Source organism: Chenopodium album, chromosome 14 (genome assembly GCF_948465745.1).
Source record: "Chenopodium album chromosome 14, dcCheAlbu1.1, whole genome shotgun sequence".
NCBI classification, from domain to species: Eukaryota; Viridiplantae; Streptophyta; class Magnoliopsida; order Caryophyllales; family Amaranthaceae; genus Chenopodium; species Chenopodium album.
Genome location: NC_137847.1, coordinates 3,495,219 through 3,523,058, shown reverse-complemented (window position 1 = coordinate 3,523,058; position 27,840 = coordinate 3,495,219). Strand labels below are relative to the sequence as shown.

General features: G+C 33.2%; 2 protein-coding genes and 1 non-coding gene across 3 annotated transcripts; 2 read left to right on the top strand and 1 right to left on the bottom strand.

Annotated features, from left to right (window-relative positions):
* The first annotated feature begins 9,466 nt into the window (after window positions 1-9,466).
* LOC145578594 (MLP-like protein 43) lies at window positions 9,467-10,641 on the top strand. Its single transcript, XM_081635894.1, has 2 exons — window positions 9,467-9,719; window positions 10,141-10,641. The coding sequence occupies exons 1-2, from the start codon at window positions 9,527-9,529 to the stop codon at window positions 10,413-10,415; spliced, it is 468 nt and encodes a 155-aa protein (XP_081492020.1). The 5' UTR covers window positions 9,467-9,526; the 3' UTR covers window positions 10,416-10,641.
* Window positions 10,642-21,509: 10,868 nt separating this feature from the next.
* On the bottom strand, window positions 21,510-21,582 carry TRNAA-AGC (transfer RNA alanine (anticodon AGC)). The gene has a single exon. It is a non-coding gene; the product is annotated as a tRNA-Ala (tRNA).
* Window positions 21,583-21,773: 191 nt separating this feature from the next.
* LOC145579870 (uncharacterized) lies at window positions 21,774-26,812 on the top strand. The gene is made up of 4 exons (XM_081637158.1): window positions 21,774-21,873; window positions 23,473-23,728; window positions 23,860-24,747; window positions 25,817-26,812. Exons 2-4 carry the CDS (start codon window positions 23,666-23,668, stop codon window positions 26,672-26,674), a joined length of 1,809 nt encoding a protein of 602 aa, XP_081493284.1. The 5' UTR covers window positions 21,774-21,873; window positions 23,473-23,665; the 3' UTR covers window positions 26,675-26,812.
* The last annotated feature ends 1,028 nt before the right edge of the window (window positions 26,813-27,840 follow it).

Here is a 27,840-nt window from a genome sequence, read left to right as displayed (position 1 = left end):
TAATGCTCTAGAGAAGTGCTTATATGCAACGTCTCCTTCGAAAAAACAACTTCTTTCAAATATGCGGTATATGGTCGCATGTTGTTTAAAGGTGTTTGTTACTGCATGCATTAAATAAATAATACTAAATAATAAACAGGATTGTATCTCAGATTTTGTTCATTAGTTGAGTATTCCACTAAATTGTACGAAGTATATTATGGTATGGCTGACGAATTATGTGTGCTATATATGCATGGAAGGTTGTTGTATAATGTATAACCGTATGTTTGCTATGGAAAAGGTTGCTATATATAAGTATGCTTGTTTATTCTTATTGATTTATTTTTTTCATAAGGTGAATGACATTGATTAGACTTCAACCCTGTATTTTTGGTCTAATATTTAATTAAGGGTTAGATAATATGGAGTACCTGAAAATAGTATGGTAGAGGGGGGTATACCATGTACTGTGCATGATACACCTATCCGGAATGAAGTACATTACATATAAATAAAAAAAAAAATTGGGGCAAATTTCGAGACCAAGTTGCATCCGATATCAAATCTCCACAACAAGTCTCAAGGGGGCATTTGTTGACATCGAAATTTTGTTAATTATTAGGTGTCAGATTTATGTAAATTAGGAGATAATATAAAAAAAATATAAGATATTATCTTCAAGATCTCGTAAAATATTTGATAATTATCTTGTTTACAACTCTACAACACTCTATATAAAGAGAGTCATTTTTAGGGTTTAAGGAGACTCAGAAGGAATAAGTCACAAGACCCCATCTCCTCCATACTACCAACCATTGTAGGTTCATAGTATGAAATAAGCCGACAAGGCCCCGTACTACAAACAAATATCAAAACCCTAATCCCTTTGGGGAATCAAGAGATCTACGAGAGTTGTAACCTACACAAATTATCAATGAAATAAGTGTTTTCGTATATTTTTCCTCTTTATTTGTATATTGCAGGTTTGAATTTTTATGGTTAACAATAATGTTCTTTTTTTTTAAAAGGAAATTTATATGTTATGTTCTTTATTTTATATGTAAGGTTCATTTCACCTCTTCATTTTCTCTCTCTTCAATACTCTCTCTCCTCTCTCCTTTCCCTCTAACTTCTTTCATTTTATATCTTGATTTTTATAACTTTTTGCTTAATTCATTACTCACAAACACATTTTTACTAGATTTTACACTCTAAAATCCGAATTTCACAATCAAAATTTTGGATTTTTCATGATTTGAAAATCTTGGGTATTTTTTATTTTGGCTAAAAAAAACTTGCAATTTAGTGTTCTACACTATTAATTCACTTTACAAAGGTTTTCTACTTATTTGAGTTATGATTTCTCTTTCATTGTTTATCTTTGTTCTATGTTATGAATATGGAATCCTAGGTTGTGCTTCAATGGTGAACTCTCTTTGCTTGTTATTTTAACTATATTTTGTGTTTTGTGATAATGTTTGTTGTTTATATGAAGTTTTATTATCATGAAATTACTTGATTGTTTGAATTTTTAGCACTAACATTGTTGTTCATCATCATATTCTTCCATGGGTTTGGGTAGTAACATTTTTTTCATTATTTATATGTGTTGTAATGTTCTTTTTCAGAAAGATAATGTTTTTTTTTTTATTTTTTTTTTATTTGTATGTAATGTTCTTTTATTATATGTAATGTTCTTTATTTTATATGTTACGTTCTTTTTTATGTAGTTTATGTTCGTTTGTAGTGTATAATAAATTATTATAACTATGATTTTTTTTATTTATAGGTAATGTTCTTTTATTTATATGTAATGTTCTTTTATTCATAGGGTAATGTTCTTTCGAGTATATCATGCGTATGGTACACCTGCCTATACGAAACAATTATTGAATGATTGCTATCAAAGATCGGATCATCAATTGTTATCATACAAATCTAGGTTGTTGGAGTAATATAAAAAGAGGAAATTAGAATTGGACCTGCCCATTTCCCCGATCTGGCGTGGGCGCGCATCAGGAGACTATTTAAATCTTGGAGAAAATCTTAAATTTGACGTAAAAATAGCTAAATGTATTTTTTAGCATAATTAAGCTTATGTTATTCCAAACTCTCACTTGAAAATGTCTTTGTGTGATAGTAATGTATTAACCCTAGAGACCGTGCCGCCAATCCCGTTCCTGATAATTTATGGGTCCTAGGTATAATGTAAGAAAACGGTCCCTTATTTAACAAATTTTTTTTATTCACAATAGAAAATTAACTTATTTTATTTAAGTTTAAAATAGAAATTTGAACGTGATAAATTTGATTAAAAAAACAGAGGAAAAGTTGTGTACTGTATTACTTGATAATTTGAGAAATAATACTTCTAAACTTTACTATATAATAGATGCTCTAACCATTATGCTCGTATCAATAAGTATCATGTAATCCGAAATACTTGTATAATTCTTTCCTTTGCTCATTATGTCGCAATAATATTGCTAGACTTTACTATAATAGATGCTATGACCATTATCACGACCATCTATTATACTAATTGATTACATTATGAGCAAAGAAATATCACACTATGTTTTTTTCTTTTTCTTTTGACAAGAAGAAATATCACTCTATGATAGTATGCTATTGACAAAGGCAATTTCCCAAAATATAATCCTACCACTTTCTTTTTATTTGAGATTTAATATTTCTAGACTTTACTATAATAGTTTAGGTAGTTATTTTGTAACACCCGGTATTTAAGAACGGGGTGTTACATATTTAGAATATTTTTTTATATGGAAACATAAATATATAATAAAAAAATTAAAAAAAGACAGCAAATCATAAAGAGACTTTTGTCAATCTCACATTGAGGCGCTTGTCTTTTAGTATAATATATAGAAGATTGATAGATTTTCATATATGATATAATAAATACAGGCAATATATATATGAGTATGGGCGGATTTGGATCCGGACTTGGATTTAGAGGTCCAAATCTAGCAGAGTTGGATTTGGAGGTGTAATAACTCCGATGGGTGTGGACTTGGATTCGAATTTAGGGTCCAGTTAAATTTTGGATTGGACTTGGATACTTAGGGTCCGATCCATTGTCATGCCTCGGCCAAATTATTAGTTATGATATTATTCCCTTTGACCTTAATGTTCTGAGACTCTGCCCCTATGTTAATATTGGGTAATAATCAAGGGCAAAGCAACATGGAGGGCGGGTGGAGGCTCGACCCTCATGGTCCAATTTTATGGCCTATTATCTTAACTGCTAGCCCCTATAAAATTTTAGAATAAATAATATGCTTGTTATACATTTAGTTGTACTTAAAGCTTCTTGCAGTGGTTTGAATCTCATTGTTTGGGGTTTTAGATCCTAGGATCAAGCCCCAAAGATAAGTATTTGTTTTTAATTATTTGTAAAATTCTTCTTTATAATGTTAATTGCTAAGATTTAAGGATTAAATACTAGCATTACTCATTACTAAACTTTTTTAGATGATCCATTTAATTTATTTCCCCTTATTCACCTAAGCTACTTTGTTTGTTTGTTGTTTGCTATTTATAAATAAGATAATATATAATTAAAAATGATCTTATTAGGTTCATCTCAAATCATTAATAATTTGCATATAATTTTTTATTTTTTATTTTTTCTTTTTGTGTAATGTTTACAAAGACTTAACTAGATATATTGATCCCGTCAAAAAAAAAAAAAAAAAAAAAAACCTAGATATATTGATGGTTAATGAAATATATAATGAAGCTTGTCTTAATAAAACTAGGCTTATATGCAAGAAAAGAGGAAGTGTTTGTATATCATCAAAATTGATATGTATGTTGTTATTTTGATAATTGTGATATGTAGGAATGGAGGATATCTCATAGAAACTTTTCTAACAAAAATATATTTTTAGAAGAATGCATGGATTAAAAAAAGATTCAATGATTTTTTTTTCTTACAATTAAAGTGTTAGTCGGCCCCTATAGCTTTATAATCCTGGCTTCGCCCCTGGTAATAATACGGGGTACTTTGAAAACTTTGACATAAATTTCTGTTAATTTATAGTGATTATACTCATATGGGATCTTGCTTTATTTGTCATATTGTATATTTTATTAATATTATTTTTTATAATCTTAACGCGTATGAAAATGAAAATATATATTACATGTGTTTAAGACGTGTACGTGTTGAAGGCCATAAAAAATTAAATGGAATGAATTAGAAATGAAAGGAGTATTAAGAGCAATTTATTAATTTAGTGGACGGATATTCAGCTTTTAATTAATTTATTAGTCGGCAAAACTATTAATGCCATCTTTCTTTTTTCCTTGTTTTTTGGTGAACATTAATGGTCATCTTTTAAACATACGGACGTGCTTGATTTTATGGTTTGATTACTAAAATCTCCCGATCTCGATTGGTTTCAAAAAATAGGAAAAAAAATCTAATATATATAAATAAAGTAGGCATTTTTCGGGAGCATTCAGCGCGCCACATAAGCATAGGTATTATTTCGACAAATTAAAAATTAGATTTGTATTTTATTTTAAAATTAAAAAATTCACTCTCCATCTAAGCAAAAGTGGCGAATGAGATTTAATAATTTTGTCACGTAGATAAATAGTCATTTTTAGGATCTAAATTATTTCAAAAAAACTAAAATTATCTTTTTTAAGAAGTAAAGATTATCTTTAGATATTCAAATTTGAATATCAAATTTTACAAAAAAAAATGTATATGATGATTTAAAAAAAAAAATGTATATGAAAACTTACAAAAAAAAAAAAAAAAACATATCTGATAATTCCAAAAAAAAAATGTATGGTTATTATATGGGTAAGATCTTTATCATGTAATTATAAATTTAAAACATGATAATTTAGAAAAAATAATTTATATGATAATTTATATATATATAAACGTATTATTATATCATAAATAATAGTATTAAATTTAAATGATAAAGAACCGCTAATGATAGATTTTAATAAAATTTATGATAAGAACTAAAAATTGTTACTCAATCATAATTAAATTAAAATTTGTCATACCTACCATTATAAATTGACGCATCATACGACACCAACAAAATTTCGTATCAATGGAAAACCACATAAAGGAAATTTTGTATAAGTAGTTTTGTGTCATTTTAGCTAATCAATGGCTAGGTAATTCTTATTTTAATTTTTAAAATCAGTTTAAGTTTATATTTGCAATCATTAAGTATTTTTTTTTTGGGATACTTAAAGATTATATGCTTATGTTTTGTTTACAGGATTTTATTTTTAAATGCAGATCTAAGCAAACACAATTGAAAAATCAAAGTACTAATTTTGTGCCTGTTTAACATACTAAAATTCCACAAATAAGATAGCTTCATAAGTTTGGATATGGTGTTATTGGACACAGAGGTATTTTTATAAATTGTTTACATTTATTAACATACTAAAATTCCACAAATAAGATAGCTTCATAAGTTTGGATTGTTTACATGAACTATATTATGGGACGGAGGGAGTATATAGTAACCAGACTAACCACTACCATTAAATATTATTTCTAAATTGATACTCTACTTTAATTTGAATTTTATAACAAAATAATGCAAAAATCAATATAATAAATGTTATTTATTTTATGTTGTTTATTTATTGCTAACGAATGCCCCCGGGGCGTTGGATAAGCATCTAAAATATTACCTAAAGTGGTATTAATTTGGAAAAGCATGACAAAATCAGGATCTGGCTAACGAACGCCCCTGGGGCATTGGATAAGCATCTAAATATTACCTAAAGTGGTATTAATTTGTGAAAACATGACAAAATCACGCGTCGATTGGTGTAATTAATATTAATTTTTAATTTAATTTTTCTACTTTTAGCTAACTTATCCAACGCCCCCGGGGCGTTTGTTAGATTTTGTCTATTGTAAAATAGGATAATAATAATAATAATAATAATAATAATGCAACTTACATATGCTGTTTGTTAAAACGAAAATTTCTATTATTTATTTAAAATAAATCTATTATAATTGTTTGGGATTTTCTATTAAATTTCATCATATATTATAATATGCAATTTTCATAATTTTTTCAATACATAAATCGATAGCATTTGTCAAAACTTAATCTCAAATAAGTAAAAATAAAGTAACTAAACCTCGGGAGAAACGATAACATTTTTTGGATAAAAAACACATAAAACGATAATGTTTGGGTTTTTTTTTTCGATTTTAGGTCAAAATTTACAAAAAAGATTGGAAGTGCATTGTTTTGCATACTAAGCTAAAAAATACCTTGATTTGCGTGACACGCAAAATGTGGTATTTTTGATATTTTTTTTTTTTTGTTAATTTTGACCTTAAATCATAGGACAAAAATGATCCCAAAACCTTTAAAGAACATGTTTTGGTACGAAAAGCGAAGATTTTTTTTAAAAAAAAAAGTTATATTTAGGGGAAAATGGAAAATTCGACCTTTGCACTTTCTTCTCTAAAAATTCCAACCTTCATTTAATCCCACAAAAATCCAACCTTTGTACCCCACCTTCACCAACAGATCTATTTGACCTTTAACCTGTTAAGCAGGTTAAAAAGATTTTTTTTTAATTCTCTCACTTTTCCTTCACTACTAGAAAATAGCTTATTTCCGATGGTTAAAATCCATCGCAAATCACCCAAAAACCGTCGGAAATATGGTTTCCGACGGTTTTCCATCGGAAATGTGTCATCGGAAATCCCTTCGTCGGAAATTTCCATTTTTCCGATGGATAAGCCATCGGAAATCAATTTTCCGATGGTTTTTCAAGGCCATCGGAGATTTCCGACGGCTGAAACCATCGTAGATTTCCGATGGACAAACCGTCGGAAGGTTCCGACGGCCAACCAAACCGTCGGAAATTCCGACGGCTTTTCCATCGGAAAATCCGGCAATTAAAAAATAAAAAAAAAACCCAAAACCCCTACCCAAAACCACCCCTGACGCCACCGAGCACAATCACCCCTCCCTTACATCCAAATTCACCACGACTTCTCCCCCCACCTTACCTTAACCCACGACCCCAGACCTACCCACCCACCTTAAATCCCCTCAAAACACAAGCATAGACCCAGATCCACCCACCATATTTTAAAACACAAACTATAGACCCAACCCCACGACCTGAAACCGAAACCTACACCGCTGACACCAACCACCGCAACAACCACCGTTTGTTTCATCAACCACAACCCAACACATTTAAAAAAAAAAAAAGTGAACTCAAAAGTAGAATTAATAGTACGAAAAATATAAAAACGAAAACATACCTCAAAATATACCACTAAAAACTCCGAATCGGCTTCGAATTTGGTTTTATAAGGTCAAATTCGTCCATAAAAACTCTAGATCTAGAGTTTTCATGGATGAATTTGGCCTCAAAAACTTAACTTTGTGTTCAAACGTTAAAAATCTAGAGCAAATGATGAGAAGAAGGAAAAGAGAGAAGTTTATTGAGAGGAGATGGAAGAACAGAAAAGAAAGAAGGGAAAATGAGGAGAGAGAGTAATGTAAGAACAAATCAAAAGAAAGAGAAGAGAGGAAGAACGAGAGGGATAGAGGAAATGAAAAGAGAGTGAAATGTAAAAGGGGCGGCTGGGGATCAGTTTAGGGTTAGGAAGTTTCAGGTTTTTGTTTTATTTAAAAAAAAAACTTTCCGAGGGTTTTTTTGTAAAAAGCCATCGGAAATTTCCGATGGCTTTCAAAACCATCGGAAAATATATTTTTTCCGATGGTTTTAAGCCATCGGAAATTTCCGATGGCTATACAAGCCATAGGAAATTTCCGATGGCTTTAAAATCCATCGGAAATTCTATATTTTCCGATGGTTTTATAAGTCGTAGGAAATTTCCGAGGGCTTTTGTCATCGAAAAAGCCATCGAAAATTAATTTTCCGATGGTTTTAAAGGCCATAGGAAATTTCCGAGGGCTTTTTCCATCGGAAATTATACATTGTCATCGGAAATTTCCTACGACCACTAAAACCATCGGAAATTATGTATTTTCCGATGGTTTTATATGGCCATCGGAAACTTTCCATCGGAAATGCCGTGTTTTCTTGTAGTGCTTCACACTCCTCCTCTTTCTCTCTCATCTCTCCTCAAAAACTAAAACAATACAGCAGCACGCACCTCCGCCGCCACCACCTCTGCCATCACTTACCTTACCCTACCCAAACCCAGAACCGAAACCCTTCACCCACTCCTACGTAGGCTCGAAACCACAAGCCCGAACTCGATTAAACCTGCGATTTGTTCTGATATTGGGGCTACAATGGAGTGGGAGTTGTTTAGTGCGATTTGCGATTGGTGGCGATGTGAGGCAATGATGGTTGTGGAGGTTGCCTTTGGGTTGGTGAATTGTTGCATCAGGTAAATGGTGGTTTGGAGTACATTGGTGGTTGCGGTTGCCTTTCCCTTTTGGCACTGCGGGTTTCAATTGATGGTGGATGATCAATTGGTGGTGCGGGTTGAGGCTTGGTATTGCTGCGGTGGTTGGTTGTTAATTGGCGTGGGTTGGAACAGGTGAGGCAGCAGCCTAATTGGTGGTTGGTTTGGGATTTCGGGCTGCTACTGTTGGCTGGTCGTGATTGTTGGTGGCTAGGCGGTTTGGAGTGGCTGTTGCAGTTTGCAGGGCTGCTGAAATGGAGGGTAAATGGAGTTGGACGGTGGTGCGAGCTGGATTTACTGATTGGCGGTGCGGTTATGTTGCTGGTGTCGTGTGGTGGCGAGCAGGGGAAAAGTAGATGTAGGACAGGGAATGGGATTGCTGGGTTTCGGTGGCCGGTGGGCAGCGGGGATAGGGTGGCCAGGGAAGGAGGGTGGGGCTGGGTTTTTTGAATTTTTTTTATCTTTTATTTTATTTTTGATTTTTTTTTGTTTTTTAATAATTAAAAAAATAATTGACTTATTAATAGCTGACACGTGGCATATAACTTACAAAAAGTGATCATCAATAGATAATGGATCTTTAGTTAAAGGTGAGGTATAAAGGTTGGATTTTTGTGGGAATAAATGAAGATTGGATTTTTTTTAGAGAAGAAAGTTTAAAAGTTGGATTTTTAATTAATTTCCATTTTTCCTATATTTAAAGGTTTTCTAAACAGATAGTGTTAAATAGTGGTGAAATCTAAATTTGTCTTTTTTGGGTATTATTTTATACATACTAAATTTTTTTAAGGGTGAAAAATTCAAAAAGTGGGCCATTTTTTGGTGGTAAAATACAAAATTTCCTTTAATTTATAATATCAAATTTTCATACATTTAAGAAGTGCTGGAAGTAAAAAGAAACGGATGAAATATGTATCTAAATCGTCAAAAATTACAAATTTATCAGACCTTATCATTGAAAGGCCATATAAGACGTAATTTTGGTGGTAGTTGCTTGTTAAAGTAACCCTTCTTATTATTCGCCTCCATTCTATATAAAGGGATGTGATATGCCGATCATTTACAATTCATACATTACAAGTGATTGTGCACATAAAATTAATAAGAAAGAGTATGAGTCTTAAACGTAAGCTTGAGGGGGAAGTTGAGGTCACAGAAAGTGCTGCCGATGTCCTCCATGACTTGTACAAGAGCAGACCTCACCACCTTGCGCATTCGGGTGGCGCAAATTATTTACAGGGATGCGAGTTAAGTCACGGTGTCATGGGCACGCCTGGCTGTGTACTCTCTTGGAATTACACTCTAGGTAAATACTTCCCACTATAAAACTACATATATACAAATTTGCTAGTTAGGCTTTGTGTTTTTTTATTACTACGGAGTACAAGAATTCGTATTTTTACTGCTTAAAGCGATTGGTCTATATACATAGCCAAAATTATTGGCAGTCAACTTGTTGCAACTAACAATGAACGTAGGAAGTATGTGAATTATATATTTATGATAAATTTCACCATATATTATATGTTTCAATACTTGTGTTGCTAATAAAAAAAACTATAGTCAAAGTTAGTAGGTGAATAGTAGTTAAACGTGTCATATATTCAGAGATAAAAGGATTATACTTTCTAAAATTCTAATGGCTTCCATTAATTATTAAGTTGCTTACAATATTGAATAACAACACCATACTAAATTTATAATTTATATGTTTTTGAATAACTAAGATGGGAAGCAAAGAACTGGCAAATCTGAAATCGAAGAAATCGATGAAGAGAAGAAGATGGTAAGGCAAAAGGTGGTAGAAGGAGATCTCCTTGACGAGTACAAGAGCTTGGTATTTATATGTCATGCTATACCCAAAGGCAAAGGAAGAAGCATAGTTAAGTGGACACTCGAGTACGAGAAGGTGCATCCTGGTATCCCTGAACCATCTTCAATGTTAGATGCTCTCCTTGAAGCTGCCAAAGGCATTGAAGGTCATCACCATGGTAGCAAGTAAACAATCATCGCGTCGCTCTAAAATTGTTGCACTTGATAGACTATAATATATATGATGCATATATTATACTTTCGAGTTGCAATAATTTCAAAGAATAATGTTATGTTATGAATCTTGTTTTATTTATTTGTTTATTATGGTGTTGCCAGCTTTACATAAGCTAGACCTAAATAAGGCATGTATTTGTTCTATGGTTAAGTATTCAATCTCCGTACTTTTTATATTATGATATGACTGCTAAATAATTATGTGTGCTACATAGTTGTAGGGGTGGAAGGAGGACTTCCTGCCATGGGTCTGGGCCACACCCGTCACAATTGTCCACTTTACACGACCAAGGAGGTTCCACCTCAAAACCATATGGCAATGAGGGGAGTAGCCCCTTAGCCTTATAAAGTAGACACAACTTTCTTATTTCTTCAATATGGGATACACATCCCAATACAAACTCTCACTTATAAACTCAACCAATGTGGAACAACACACCACTCACATGTAGGTTTTCTCATGGGCTCAACATAAGTCGACTTTAATTTTCAAAAAGAATATATTGTATCAACTCCTTGTCTTCGATAAATAGAATGACATACAATTCAAATTGATCTTACTAAACAAGGTTTGGTGTATCTGGTAATGATTTCACCTTGTAACATTGAGGTTACAAAGTCATATCTTTCACCAGATTCTAAAAGAAAAGCTAGCACTTTTTTTTTTGGTTAACATAATAAGCTATAAATCATCACTTATAGAGTTTGATTGTTTAGTAACTAAAAAAAAACATGGACAAGGAAAGGAGGGAAATTAAAACTGAGTTTAAAAAGCTTTTGTTGAAAATGAGATTATAGGTTCTAATTGTTGTCACTTGGAGCAAAGTTATTTGTAAAATCATTTTAATAGTTGTGAAACAAAATTAATTAATTAATTAACTAGTGTAAGCTTGTTTTTGATAGAGATCAACTAAGATAAAAATAATAATAAGGTTGTGGAATCAGACTAACCCAACATGTGGCTTCGCTCTTGTTTACAACTTTACCCCTCTTCGTACCTTTTATGAGGAATTATTGCATGGTAAAGCTAAGGGTCATTTCATAACAAAAAATTGGGCTTGAAACGACAATTCATTGCCTTTAATTAGCTTACAATAGAAACCATATGAAATTGATCAATAAAATAAAATGTCTTGGTTGCATATGGTTCATAGAAATCGGTTTACTCAATGGTATCAGCATCATCATCTACTAAATTAGATAAAATTAACTGCGTATGTTAGTTGAAACAATAACTTGATAATCAGTTTAATTTGAAACAACTACTAGAAGTACTTGATAATACCAAACGTCCACACATATATTTTATAATCTATGCTAGCTGAAAAAACTAATTTCTATTTAAAACATTATCAATAATATATATTTTGTATGTTTAAATTCTAAAAAAAAAAAAAGATTATCAGCGTTTAAATGCTAGATGTAGAGTGACGAATACTCATGACATGACAACCTCGTGATTCTCTTCATCTTCATTACCATCTCCTCGTTTAGGGTTATGAGATGATAATTTGTGACACCCTACACTTTGGACATCCCATGCCTTTTTAATACGAAGTAATATGTTAAAATAGTTTAAACTAGTAAGGAGGTGACAACTACTAATATACAATAATAATAATGTATAAAAAATATGATTCATCAAATATATATAGTTAAAAATCATCATTATATAGATATTACGTTACATACCTTGTTTTTCTTATTAAACTTGTTCATATCCGTAACAGGAAATTTACTCTTGATTGAAACGTATTCTTCCAGTTGGCCAATTTGAGCTTTTCTAGTCTTTTTCTCTTTCAAATTATACCATACATAACTGAATTTCTGGCGGTTGTGTTTCAAATGCAGTAGAATTTCGTTCTTGTCACTCGAAATAGCCAAAGGGACACTAGTTAACGAAGACCTAATTGGATACAAGTCCGAGAGATTTAATAACAAAACCCATGATTCTTTAACACCGTACTCTTTCATCACCCATAACTTGATCCCTGGGCTCGAAACACCGTCTTGTGAACCTTTTCCCTCTAGGACGCTCAACCAACCATCTAAAACCCCTATATCTTGTACGTAACCTTTTACACCGGGTGCCGGAATTTCACTCCAATTTTCGTTGCAAACATTAAAACTCACAATTCTTTTGCAATCATATACAAAATGCAACAAACAATTGGCAACAACAGCAGGTTTAAGATTTCTTAAAATCATCCAAAAAGTTGGACAAAAGTAACCGGATAAAGTACTTATTTCTTGATTATTTGAGTAACAATTACGTTGCCAGGGCTATCTCTTAGGCTGTATAAGAAAACGCCAGCATTGGCCGTCGTCCGACAATCACTACTAAAAATAACAACTTTGTAGTCATCATTTATATGATCATATCCGACTCCATGAATAAGGAAATTGTCATAATAATTATCGAGGCGAGGAATAACGTGGTAAAGACGAGTTAATGGATTTAGCAAGATCAAGGTAGAGTCACTACCAAAGATGCAGAGTAACAGGTCATTGCATGAAGCAACAATCATAATTAATCCCAACTCATCATATAGGTATGGAGAAAGTTGAATTTTCTCCGCCTTCGAAAAGTCGTTGTCATTGACTTCGGCTGCGTAATGATTGAGATTGCTATTAAGATCGAATTTGGGATATACAAGGAGAGAATTGTTATGGGGGAAATTGTAAAGATGGGTGAATTCCGAAGATGATATGAGGGTAAATCATGATTTGCACACGAGTTTTGCTCGTAATAAGGACTTGATGTTGGGAAGGTGTAGTAGAATTTGTGAGAGAATTTCCGTAGGAAGGTCTTCAATGGGACTTGGTGCATCGTTTTGACTCGAAGATGCCGCCATTGATTAGTTTTTTACCAAAGCTTATAGCGTAGCTTTAATAATCTTATGGAGATTTAACATGTATGAAGTACATATATATAATATATTGTCTGATTTGTGTCGATGGTCGGATGGGATTCCAAAGAAAGGTTGAAGATAATATTTAGAGTATCAGTTGATATTATCTTCTCAATATTATCTTTTTAATTTTTGTTTAAAAAAAAATATTATTTTTTAGTAGCGTATAAAATACAAATGTTCAAAAAAATCTGATGTACGATAATGCTACTGTAAATTAGTAAGCACGTGAGCTCTCTTCATTACTTTCTTTTTCAGTTTCTCTCTTTCTCTTCACTTACTGCCGCCACCACTGCCGCGAGCTTGAGCCTCGTTAATTGTGATTTGATGGTCGTTGAGTGTTTGGTTGTTCATTCCTTCGATCGCGGCATCAAGCTCTTCTTTGCTTCCGAATGTAACGAAGCCAAATCCTCTGGATCTGCCAGTTTCTCTGTCCTGAAAATCGATCGAAAATTTCAAAATTAGATCCAGATCTAAGAGAATTAATTAAATTTACAGAAAAATTGAATAGAAATTGATCGTTCATCTTTCACAACGGATCAAGTAACAATAGTAGCAATAGTAACAGATCAAAGTAGTAGCAGAAAATTTCGAATCAAAGTAACAGAACATGGGTTACTTTTGAAAAAAACAAAAAAAACTAGGGAGATTTTGATACTCTGTTTTGCATACGTAGCTTAATTACTTTTGTGAAAAAAAGGTTACTTTTATGAAGAAAAAAAAAGGTCACTTTTGTTGAAAAAAAAAGGATACAGGTCACTTTTGTGAAAATATAGGTCACTTTTGTAAAAAAAAAAAAAAAAAAAAAAAGGTCACTTTTGTAAGAAAAGGGTCACTTTTCGTAAAATGTTCGATGTACAATAAAATTATTGTAAACCGGGGGCATGCAAAAGTTTTTGACAAATAAATCATGAAACACTAGCATAGTAGTTTAGGAAATTTTTATATATAGTATTTTAGGGCTACATATAATAAAAGTGCTAAAGAAAAAATAAATGAAAATATAACATTAATTATACCGATTTTCACATTCCTAAATTAATAGGAGTATCAAAGTAGGAAATATATAATATATTACATGTTTATTTTTAGCCTTAAGGACTACATATAGCATTATCCAATTTTTTTTTATTTTTTATTATTTTTTATTTTTATTTTTTAATTTTTAATCAAACAAATATATGAACAAGATTTATTCTTAAAATTTTATTGGTTGAGATTGAAAACAATTATAATGGCTACATGTTACAATAGTTACGTGGCTTTTTCATCTTGAATTTCATTCTAATTGATCTTTTGTTTTTGTTTATTAGATCAGGAAAATATGTGTTTTTTTTTTATCTAATTTTGTTGGAAAATCCCTACAACGATTAAATATAAAATTCAAACTTAAGCCAAGAAGTGAGTATCAGATTGAAGGGAGAATTGAAGAAACTGAAATAGCGTGGATTCTTATACTACGTATTTAATTCTTTTTCTTTTTGTCAAAATATGTTTTTAAAATAAATTACAAAGTCATCCAACTCAATGGCTTTGATTAGTCAATTTAATGAGCTGAGATTTAATATGATACAATTGATTAGTGGCTACAATTTGTATTATATTTACTAAAATTAAATATGCAACACTTATGGTGACATTTGATAAGTGTAACATTTAAAAAAAAAAAGGAGTATAAGTATGATATATCCAAGTATCCAACTCCCTCATAATTTTTTTTTTTTTTTTTTTGACGAGAACTACCTCATAAATAACAGTTAATAAATGACACAATTTTAGTCAAAAATCACTTTAATTAATTTAGTTAGGCAACGTGTTAGATTATTATATGATTTTTCTAAAAATCAATAAAAGTTATACAGAAAACCATATATATAAATGCTTAAGATATTGATCTACAAAATCTTATATAACGTCCACAGACTACTCTTTCACTGAGAGAAATGTTTTCAATAGTACTCATGGTTGTTCAATGATCCAACTGTCCAAGATTCCAAGACCTATCAACAAAATTTTGATAAAGCCGAACCGTACTAGTTATGTTGAAATCAAAACAAGACCAAATATATTTGAAGATTTTGAACCGGTTTTAGATTGATATCTTTCTATATATGTTTTTTTTTTTTTAATTTTTTTTTTTTACAATAATAGGTGAAAATAGATAAAAGAATACATCATATCATATATCATATCATATCATATAACTAATATATAAAGCTAAGGGTTCGTTTGGCATTGCTGTGATTTTCTATTTTTTGGTTTTTTGTTTTTTAAAAGTATATGATATATGCCCCATTATGAATCAAAATTATTTAAACTTATTAAAATCATGATAATTTTGAAAACTGACAACAGAAAAGTGGAAACACCTTTTTCTTGTTTCCTGTTTTTGGTTTTCAAAAAAACAGGAAACTGAAAACCAAAAATGATGCCAAACAAGCCCTAAACTTTTAACCAGGTCACGAGACAGCGACACTTGACATTTCAACTTTTCACCAAGTATCGCGCCACGTAGGCAACAATTTAACTTTAATATGACACATAGGATTTATTTGTACATATTTTTGTAAAATAGGATAAAAAGTTGGATAGATTCGGTAGGATAAAAAAATTACTCCGTATTTTAGAGTTTTATTTTCAATAAAATTTGGATAGATTTATTAGGATAAAAAAATTATTTTTGAGTTTTGCTTTCAATAAAAATTTGGTTTAGAATTTTATTTTCAATAAAATACCAATCTTTTTATACAAATGACGGATCCAGAGACGTATAAAAGGAAAAAATAAAAAATCAAACAGACATGTGATTATGTATAACCGTTCTCGACGACCATTCTTTTTGGTTGAACATTATTAATACCCATAAACAGACAAGACTGTCAAGTGATTATTAATCCATGAGTAGAAAATTCAAATAACATATACAGTATACAGATAAAAAGTTATATTTTAAAAATCGATAAACAATCCGGGCATCGCACGGGGCACAAAACTAGTATTCATATATGGCTAGTCACATGGTGTGACCACTTCACATACATAAACTAATGGGGTTACATTCATCTATGATTAAATAGAGTTACTTTGACTTTTATTTTTTCTTTTTTTTTTGGTGGAAAACTTGACGGCTAGTCACATGGTGTGGCCACTTCACGTATATAAACTAAGGAGTTACCTTGACGGTGATAAAGAAGCAGAGTTTATGTTTTAATAGTCAAAATAAAAGAGAGGAGTTACTTGAGTATATAAATGAGGTTTACTGACTACTATTTTTTTTTTACTAGTTTAATTGGTGTTTCTCGTAAAATAAATTGGATCTGAGTTACTCTATGGACTTAGATAATTAAGGTAGTTTCAAAAAAAAAATATATAATTAAGGTTACTCATTTTTTTTAATTTTTTGACAAGAAGGTTACTCATATTAATAAAAAGTAATTATTTATATGAACAAATGTGACCACATATGAGACTTGTTGATCAAAGAAATCTATATTTTTTTTTCAAAAAAATTAAAATTAAAAAAAAAATCTAATTTAAGTTACTAAAAAAAAAAATTTCTTCTTTTCCACATCCGATTTAAAAGAATTTTGACTTGAACCGGCGAAACAAAATTAAAACCGGAAAATTATGCTGTAAAGCGAAAAATTATACATTTTCAATATGAAGACTGGAGTAGAACTCTTCTATCCTATCCTATCCTTTTTTTTTTCTCTCTCAAGACTGAATGTACACGTGTACTCTTGTAATAAATAAATAGTTAACAAAATACAATGTACATGATATATATATATATATATATATATATATATATATATATATATATATATATATATTTATATATATATATATATATCAATCAAACAGATTAGATCAGAATTGAATTCGGGGTCATCCTAGAAAACTACTTCGTATTACAACAATAAACTAGAAATATAAAAATAAACATGATTTTATGAAAATTAAGATAACTACTTTTTGTTTTTTGAAAAAATGAAAACTACTTAATTGTAAGAAAATGAACGTAACTCTCCTAAAGTCCAATATTTCTAGTATAAATAAGAAAGTGATCATAACAAACCATTCATGTTAATGTAATTGTGTAGGTCTTTTAAAAATAAGAAGAATGAGTTTAAAACGTAAGTTTGAGGGTGAGGTAGAGGTGAGAGAAAGTGCAGGTGATGCATTCCATGACATGTATAAGAGTAGACCTCATCACATCAAGCATGCTGCCTCTAATTTTGTTCAGAGTTGTGACTTGCATCATGGCCAAGAATTTGGTGTGCCTGGCTCTATACTTTCTTGGAACTTCACCCTAGGTAACTAACTTTCATCTCTATTACTTGATCTACGACTCTAATTAAGCTATACTCGTCCTTGTACTAACAATCAACTCCGTTCAATTTTAGTTACAATATTAGTTTATATACTGAGTTTTTTTTTTTAGAGGTGATAAAATAAATCAAGTTGGGTCAGATCTTAACATCGTATTTAATTTCTTGCCTACACCCGCAAAAAAGTAGCGGGTTTATTAGAGGGATTACAGATGAATTGAATTTCCCAAAAAATGTATGTATGTGCTCTAGTTTGGTTGATAATAAGATTTGTGAAAATGAAACTCCTATGAGTTTTACCTAGATACCACAAAAATATATATAATTTAATGGGAAATTCATAAATTTTATTACTTCCAACATCTAAGCAAACAACATGTTTTTTTTTTTTTTTTTTTTTTTTTTTTTTTTTTTTGGTAGGTATGAATGTAAAAACTGCCCTATCAAATCGACACTTCTCATAAGTCAATATGACCCTATTAATGAACCACACACTTTGAGAGTGAAAGGGATTAAGGTCAAAGAGATCATCACCCTCAAAGTGCCCCTAACAAGATCGAACCCTCAAGCCCCCGACCTTAAGGTTGGAAGGTCTTTTCCTTATCATTAGCTAGGCCAACACTATGAATAGTAATTATGCGTGTTATTATTATTGGATAAGGAATTACTAATACTTTTTCTTTTAATTTTGTTTTATCGAATAAGATGGGAATCTGGTAGAACTGTGAAGACTGAAATCGGAGAGATTGATGAGCAGAAAAGATTGGTGAGACAAAAGATAACAGAAGGTGATCTCCTAGACGGACAGTACAAGAGCTTCATATGTACATGCCATGTTGAACCAAAAGACAAAGAAACTTGCATAGTTAAGTGGGTATTCGAGTATGAGAAGCTGCATCCTAACATCCCTGAACCAACTTCTTTGATGGATGCTCTTCTTAATGCTGCTAAAGATATCGATGATCATCACCATGGCATTAAAAAATAAACCTATATATGATTCGGTTTAAAATAAGTGTTGTATTATAATTCAAGGTGTGATTAATCTATTATGATGCCGCTTGAGTGTATTTTCTTCCCTAAGTTTTAATAAGGTGTTCCTACTAAATAAGGCATGTACCTACTCGCTTGAGTGTTACTATGTACTTCATACTTTGTATACGTTACCTCGATCTAGTATTAAATGTATAAAGCACGAAGATACTGTTGAAGTAAATCCCACCAAAGTAACACATGTAAGAGTCCCACATTGATAAGAGAGAGTTAAACACTTTATAAGGCTAAGGGGCTACTCCTCCTATTGCCATATGGTTTTGGGATGGATATTCCTTAGACTTGTGAAGTAAAACTCTCTCTCTTGATTTGCGGGTGCGACCCAGGCCCGTGTTTAACATGGTATCAGAGCTAAGGTTGCTTCAATAATTTTTTTTTTTAAAACCTTCTACCGCCATGCCTGGCGATGACAATACACCCCCACCACCCCATCGTGTGAATGGTAGGTGGATCATGACAAATACTACTATATCTTTTCCTAATACCCCCCTCAAGTTGGAGCACTTGAATCAAAGATGCCCAACTTGCTAAGGAGATAATCAAATTGTTGTTTACCCAAGGCCTTGGTAAAAATGTCCGCAAGTTGCTCATTTGTACGAACATGAATTGGAGTAATTAAACCTTCTTGAATTGCATCTCGAACAAAATGACAATCAACTTCAATGTGTTTTGTTCGTTCATGAAACACCGGGTTTTGAGCTATATGAATTGCCGCTTGACTATCACAAAATATAGGAATAGCACGAGGATGTTGGACCCCTAGGCTCAATAGTAGGCCCTTTAACCATTTCATTTCCATGGTAATAGCACACATGGATCGATATTCGGCTTCACCAGAAGAAGTAGCTACACTGGGCTGCTTCTTGGACTTCCAAGTAATGGGAGAACGACCCAAAAAAACCAGCCAGCCTGATAAGGAGCGACGGGTTAGAGGGCATGCTGCCCTCCGAGTCGCACCACCTATTAAGGGTGAGATCGCTGTCCGTACGCAACAAGATGCCTTGACCCGGGGTGCTTTTCAAGTAACGCACCACTCGTATAGCAGCCTCCCAATGAACTTGTTGTGGAGCCTTTATGAATTGGGAGAGCACATGTACAGAGTATGTCAAATCTGGTCGAGTAACGGCCAAGTAAACTAGGCGCCCAACTAGCCTTCTATACGGTTCTGGGTCATCAAGAAGGGGGCTATTATCACGACCCAAGCGATGATTTTGCTCCATGGGTGTTAAAGCTGTTTTGGATCCTAGAAGCCCCGTCTCAAAAATTATATCAAGTGCATATTTACGTTGACATAGGAACAAACCGGTACTACTCCTTGCTACCTCGATGCGAAGAAAGTACTTGAGAACACCCAAGTCCTTCATATGAAAACACGAACTCAAATTATTTTTGAACAATTTTAAAGCTGTAGAATTGTTCCCTGCAACAATTAGATCGTCCACATAAACAAGGACATTAAGTTGAATTGAGCCCTGTGTATAAGTAAATAGTGAGTAGTCCGAGTAAGATTGAACAAAACCATACTTCTTCAAAGCCGTAGTAAGCTTAGCAAACCAACATCGAGGAGCTTGTTTGAGACCATATAAAGACTTCCGAAGACGACAAACAAGACTCGTTTATCATGGTATCAGAGCCAAACCCACGGTTTGGGACCTTTAATGGCTTGAGTATATTGTCAGGCCCAAGTTTGGGACCTTTAATGACATTAAGTATTCTGGGCCAAATTGAATTAGATCAAGTGATCCTTGAGTTAAAGGGACCTTACATGTGAGGGGGAGTGTTGAAGTAAATCCCACCAAAGTAACACATGTAAGAGTTCCACATTGATAAGAGAGAGTTAAACACTTTATAAGGCTAAGGGGCTACTCCTCCTATTGCCATATGGTTTTGGGATGGATACTCCTTAGACTTGTGAAGTAAAACTCTCTCTCTCTTGATTTGCGGGTGCGACCCAGGCCCGTGTTTAACATATACGTATTAGTTCTTGTAGCATATGCAAAGTATTATATTGTTATTATTGCTTTGGCTGATAAATTAAATTATGTGTGCTATGGAATACTATAGTATGCTTAGCTTGTCTTCACTAATCACTAGTTTCTCTTTAAATAAATAATTGGTTGTTTGTTTCATACTTAAACAATTTTAATATGTCCACACGCACTATTGAAATCGATAAATTAAATTATTTGTTACTTTTGACATCGGGTGCCGGAATTTCACTCCATTTTCCATTGCAAACATCAAACCTTACTATTCTTTTGCGTTCGTATATAAAATGCAACAAACAATTGGCAATAACCGCGGGTTTAGCGTTTAATATCACTTGAAAAATCGGGTATAGTATTTATTATTTGTTGATTTAATGCTTGATAATTTAAGAAACATTCCATAAAATACCTTTTACGTTCCGATGACCCATCTCTTAGGCTGTATAGAAAAACTTCGTAACGAACTTACCACTCTCAAAAATCACAACTTTGTAGTCATCTCTTATATGATCATATCCCACTCCATAAATATCGAAATCGTCCTCATCAGAGAGGCTATCAATAATTGAACCGTCCCTATTACCAGAAAAGAGCCAACGAATTACGTGGTAACCACGAGTTAATGGATTTTAGCAAGATCAAAGTAGAGTTACCAAATATGCAAAGTAACAAGTCATGGCATGAAGCAACAATCTTAAAGAGTCCCAACTTATTTAGGTATGGAGAAGCATACTCATAAAAAAAAAAACAAACGATGTGTAAGTGGAGATGCGGGGTATCGATCCCCGTACCTCTCGCATGCTAAGCGAGCGCTCTACCATCTGAGCTACATCCCCGTTATTGGCATTACTGCCAGGCTTATTTTAATTCTAGAGCAGTTTACGGAGTTTTCGCAAGTATTTGTACTAGCTGAGCACGCAAGCTAGTTGGCTGGTTGGGTGCCTCAAAAATACTCCCAACATCCTTGAATATCAGCCAGTTGAAATTCACTCAACCAATAACTTATTTCACATATTATTTGTGGATAAGATTTCTTATTTCATGTCACAACACATAACTCACTCCCTAAAATCTACTTATAATCTTCCCCAAACTTTCCTCTTTTTCTCTCTCCTCCCCAACATAAGGTACTAATTTCAGCTCAATTTCCCACTAGTTTTTTTTTTTTTAATGTATGCTTAGTTCTGCTTTCTTTCTGTTGATCTTACTCCATTTGATCCTATTTAATGATTCTTGATTATCTTATTAGTAATTTCACTGATTTCATTATGGCCTGCTGTAAGATGGAATTTCATCATTCTCGTCCAAATTTATCAGTAATCTCGGGGTTCTTCTTGGGTCTGTTTTAGTGTTTTGAACATGCTTGGGCCTCTAATACTCTGTATGTTCAGAATAAATACGAGTAGTGAATAATTTTAGGATGTTCGGAAAAAATTGTCACCTGAGTTACTGGTTACTAATATATTACTCCGTAATATAGTTTTGGTTTATGATTAGATTTGCAAATATGCTCTACTTTGATTAAGTGAAGGGGGGGGGGGGGGGGGTGTTGTAGATAAAAATGATCTAGCTATTTTAAAATTAAAAGGTCTATTTCTAAAATCGTCGTGAAAACTTTGTGACGACTAATTCCGGATGAGTAAGTAGAATTTAGTTTTTAGTTCCTACTGTTCTTTATGATAATGTGATCATTTTGCTGCAATTGTTATAGCATAGTGGTTGAAAGTGGTTAGAATTAGCATAACCCGGGTCTGTGGATTGAAACGCGTAGCCTTTTTCATGGAGTAGCTGGTTGTGATATATATTGTATGGTGGTTGTAATTGATGTTTAATCCTGTACTAAAACTGATGTCAAAGAGTTAAATAAATTGATTAGACATAGTAATTTATAACATGGAGAAAGAACATTATCTTGGTAGGCTTTTCCGATAGAATACTTTGAGACTGAATTCAATTTTATTTAATTTTTATGCAAGAATAATGATGTACTGTAATAAATTTAGTTCTTATTTTTTTACCATGGCTAATTGGCAATTAGAATCCTGATACAACATTAACTTCAAAAACTAGAAGGTTTCTGACCAAGTGTGCTAATCTTGGCTAGTTTGCATGTGTTGATTTCTCAGGGGATAAATTTATGCTTAGGCCCTGTTCTCATCGGATTATTTTCAGTTCAGTTCAGTTCAGTTTAGCTCTAATAAGTTCAATTCAGCTCCTAATTTCCTTATCTCATAAAATATTCAGTTCAGTTCATTTCAAACAATGAGAACAGGCCCTTAGTATGTTATAGCAATTCAGCAGTAGTAGTAATCAGTATTTCATAGATTTGTTTTTTTTTTTTGTTTCTCTTGTGAACTTGAAGGGTGGTTCAGTAACTTGTTGAGGGTTCTGAAATCCCATAGATGTCTTTTCTGTTTTTGATAGATTCCAGCCTTTTTTGACGCGGTATGCAGGTTCTTCTAGGCCCATTGTCTCAGTTTGAGCATTTGAGTTTAAGTAAAGGAACATATTGCTAATCAGTGAACCTCATGAAGTTATTATTCTTTCAAAAAAAAAAAAAATCTCATGAAGTTATTAGTAAAAGTCTGATGCTTAAAGACAACACGATATGGAGATTTTATTGTTGTTTTTGCTTTGCTGATGATCAGTTTACAGACCAGACTGACTCTCAAACAAATTTGTGATCAAGTATTAACCAAATAATGAATGCACCATCTTTTGTGTAGGACCCTAATGGAGGCAGCTCGTTGACTCTCCTTGGATATATGGCCTATGATTTCTCCACTTCAATAATTTGGCCAGGGTGCATGAATTGGTGGTTTATAATCATGTTCTGCTAAGGCTCTGAAGTCGGATTTCTTGCTCTGGAGGTGAAAGAAGCAGTCAATTGTTATCCAAGGTAGTGGCACAAACCTCTGCATGGAAAAACGGAAAGGACAAACAAATTCAAGGGAGAAATGGGTTCGAGCTTCACCAGCTGTGGTATTGCTGCTATTGCTTTTTCTTTCCCGCTCCTTGAGATAGACTGCAATTAATTCTTCATCTGCAATGCCTGTCATGAAAACCAGCTGTGAGAAAGCTGATATTAGATATGTTTGTCAATACTTTTTCAGGATAAAGTATATCCAACATCTGCTTCAAATGAGATTCCTTCTGGGAACTGCTGCATTGTCTGCTTGGAAAACCGCGGTTGTCATGCAGTTCTGTCTAGAACGAAACTGATGACCAAGTTAGTGAAAAGGAAGAAACCTGAGGAAGTATTTGCCATCTTTGAAAGCTTAACGGAAGAGGGACACAAGCCAACTCTTGTGACATACACTACACTCTTAGCTGCCCTTACTGCTCAGAAGAAGATCAAATCAATTCCTTCTCTCATCTCTACGGTTGTGGACAAGGGATTGAAACCTGACTCTATATTCTTCAATGCTGCCATAAATGCTTATTGTGAAGCAGGTGACATGAAAGGAGCGATGAGAATATTCTACAAGATGAAGCAAAATGGCTGTAAACCAACTATCAGTACTTTCAATACACTGATAAAGGGATATGGCCTATCTGGGAAGCCTGAAGAATCATTGAAGTTACTAGAGCTGATGTCAGAAGAAGAAAATGTCAAACCAAATGACATGACTTACAATATTCTAGTTCGAGCATGGTGCAAAGTAAGCATTAATGAAGCATGGAATACAGTATATAAAATGGTAGCCACGGGTCTACAGCCTGATGTTGTCACCTACAACACATTAGCAAGGGCTTATGCACAGAATGGAGAGACTCATAAAGCTGAAGCAATGATACATGAAATGCAGAAGAATAAAATTCAGCCCAATGAACGAACATGTGGTATCATCATCAGTGGGTATTGTACTGAAGGAAATATGGCTGATGCATTACGATTTCTCTATCGGATGAAGGATCTGGGAGTGGTTCCCAATCTTATTGTGTTTAATACCCTGATTAAAGGATTTTTAGACTCCATGGACACTGATGGTGTTGATGAGGTAAGCTATTTGTTTTTTTCACAAGCGCCTTCTACTGCACATGTTAATTAGGTGAAGGCTCCAATTTTGTCACACGTCCTCTGTCCATGCTCTGCGTCAAGAATTAGAGAATAGCTTATCTGAATCTATTTTTTGGTATTATACTAGAAGGGTTTCTTCCATTAGACAATTATGATAGAGAGCATGTTTTTAGATGGGGAGAATATGTTTTGGCATAGTATTACTTGGTCAGAACAATTTTCCAGGCATACTAGTAACAGTAGTGAGTCAGAGCACCCTTCATACACCTCAGTGCATCTAGCACCAAGAGCACCTCCTCAATTTACCTACTTACACGTTTCGCACATAAGCATATGAACTTTTTTTTTTATATATGAGAAGGTGCACCTTATCCCTTAGTGCATATTATAACTTTACCAATGAGTAGTGCTATTTATACAATGAGGTCTTGGCTTAAGGGAGGGAGAGGGGAGGGGGGCAGTGCCAGAATGCTAGGTCATGACGAAGGATCTTATACCTTGCTGGATTATGAGTAGAGAATGAATCCTTTTCCCCTGTCTATCCTTGAAGTAAGAAGAAAAAATTGGAGTTTATTAGCTCCGGTTCACATATACAGTTATATTGTGGATGTTAGCTAGTGACCGGTTGTAGCAGATAGATACTGTGACTTGGAAGTTGTACTTGAGGTTATAATCTGAAACCATGTCTATGCCAATCTAATTTGAGCATCTTTTGTGCTCTAAATTAAGTACGCCCACGGTCCACATGCTAGGTAACTTGTACATACTGTTAGGAGATTAACAAGAATGAAAAAGTGAATGCAATTATGCAAGGCCAACTTTTGAGAAAAATTGACTAAACTAGTATATTGAGTTAACTATGGGATTTTCCAAAATGGAGGATGTTACTTAAATTGTTGGATACCCTGTATAGAAGGTGTCATTTGAACGGGAAATCCCAAATGGAAGATGTTTACTTGACAGTGAGATGAAAGGAGCAGAGTATCATTTAAGTATATGGTTTTCTATCTTATGTTTCCTTACACTATGATGCCTGTTGCTTCTGACAGGCATTATTTTTGATGGAAGATTTCGGGATCAAGCCAGATGTGGTAACGTTTAGCACAATAATGAATGCATGGAGTTCAGCAGGACTAATGTCAAAATGCCAGGATATGTTTGATGACATGTCAAAGGCTGGCATACAACCTGATATCCATGCGTACAGCATCCTTGCCAAAGGCTATGTCCGTGCAGGCGAGCCTGATAAAGCAGAAGCACTCTTGACGTCTATGAGTGAATCAAGTGTACATCCAAATGTCGTGATATTCACCACTGTGATCAGTGGTTGGTGCAGTGTAGGAAAGATGGAATATGCAATGAGAGTGTATGAGAAGATGAAAGAGATGGGGGTTTCACCAAATCTGAAAACTTACGAAACTTTGATATGGGGTTTTGGAGAAGCCAAGCAGCCTTGGAAGGCAGAGGATTTGCTCCAAACCATGGATGACAGTGGCATCTATCCTAAAGACAGTACCGTCAGACTTGTTGCAGATGCTTGGCATTCAATTGGTTTAGTAAATGAGGCCAAAAGAGTAATGAATAATGTCCTAACACACGACATACATACAATGAAAAAGGATCAAGGAATCGAGAAGCCTGCTGAAAGTTTGGAGAGGATATATCAAACACAAGATACTGAAGGTAACTTTCATGTACCCCAGGCAACTGGTTTCTTTGTAACCGATCAAAAGGAAGCAACAAGTAGGAGAAAATGGGTAAGGAATGTATCAGCAGGTAGAAACTTGAGATCTTTTGTTCGACAGTATGGAATTGGTGTAAGAACTTACTTTGTATGTCGTAAGCAGTTTCTATGTGAGATTCATATATCAAGGCAACTTGTAAATTCATGTAAAGCAATGATCTAGATATGTAAATTGATGGCCAGAGATGATAATTCAAAACAATACTTGAGCTCTCGGAAACCTTGGAACAAATCTTACTCAGAAATTTTGTAATGATTTTTTTTTCATTAGCAGATACAAAAGAAGTTGGCTATTCTATCATCCAATTCCTTAGAAATCATTTCTAGTTCGTTTCACATACTATGAGCATGTTTGGTTAGTGTACTTTATAGGTTGGAAACGGATTTGGTTAAACCATCACCGTTATTGAATATTTGGTTGAGAGATTTGGTTGAGAGATTCCACCCATTTATTACCACTCTAAAACCTAAGGTAACAGTTACCCTTATCCTCCTCAAACACAAATTGATTCATTTCTATAGTTAAACCAAACAAATGAATAGGTAATAATTATATGATTTCTTTTCCCTCTCTTACTTGTTTACCTTTCCACTTTGTTTCCATTGTTCTAACCAAACGCCCCTTACATATGTTGATTGTGCCTTGAAAGTTGAAATTAGTGAAGAAAACCTCTTATCCATCAATATATCAAAGGCATGGCCTATTGGCCTCTAAACTTGTATAGCTTGGAGAATAATAATAATAATAATAATAATAATAATAATAATAATAATAATAATGAAAATTATCATTGGTACACCCAAGATTTGGACCTTTATCAATGGTACACTTACTTAAGTATTGATTATCACCGGTACACCCATAGTTCCATGTAATTAACTACAGTAACTATTCTGGTTAATCAAACGTTTATCCTAGGTTATTGACTTAATTTTTGACTTAAAATGCAATGACTAAAATGCCCCCCCAAGTCATTAACTCTCCCTCCAAACTCCAACTACCTAAATTAAAAACAGAAGAGATCGTTCATCTTCTTCTTCTGTGTCACTTTCTCCCTGTTTTGACAAAAGTGGAGAACCCTAATTGACGCGCGGTTGAAGCAAAATGCCGGAAATTAGCGCTTCTTTGTTGATCGTTAAAGGTGAGTGTTGATCGAGCTTTCAATATTGCGAATTTTGCTTAAAATTGTTTGCTTTTTGGTAATGGATGAATTTTTGTTTAAATGGATGAACTACGATTTCCATGTACAATTGTTAGTGGATTATGGTTTGAATTATGCACGATTTGCGTATGATTATGATTTCTTACTTAATTTTGTCTTCGTTTCA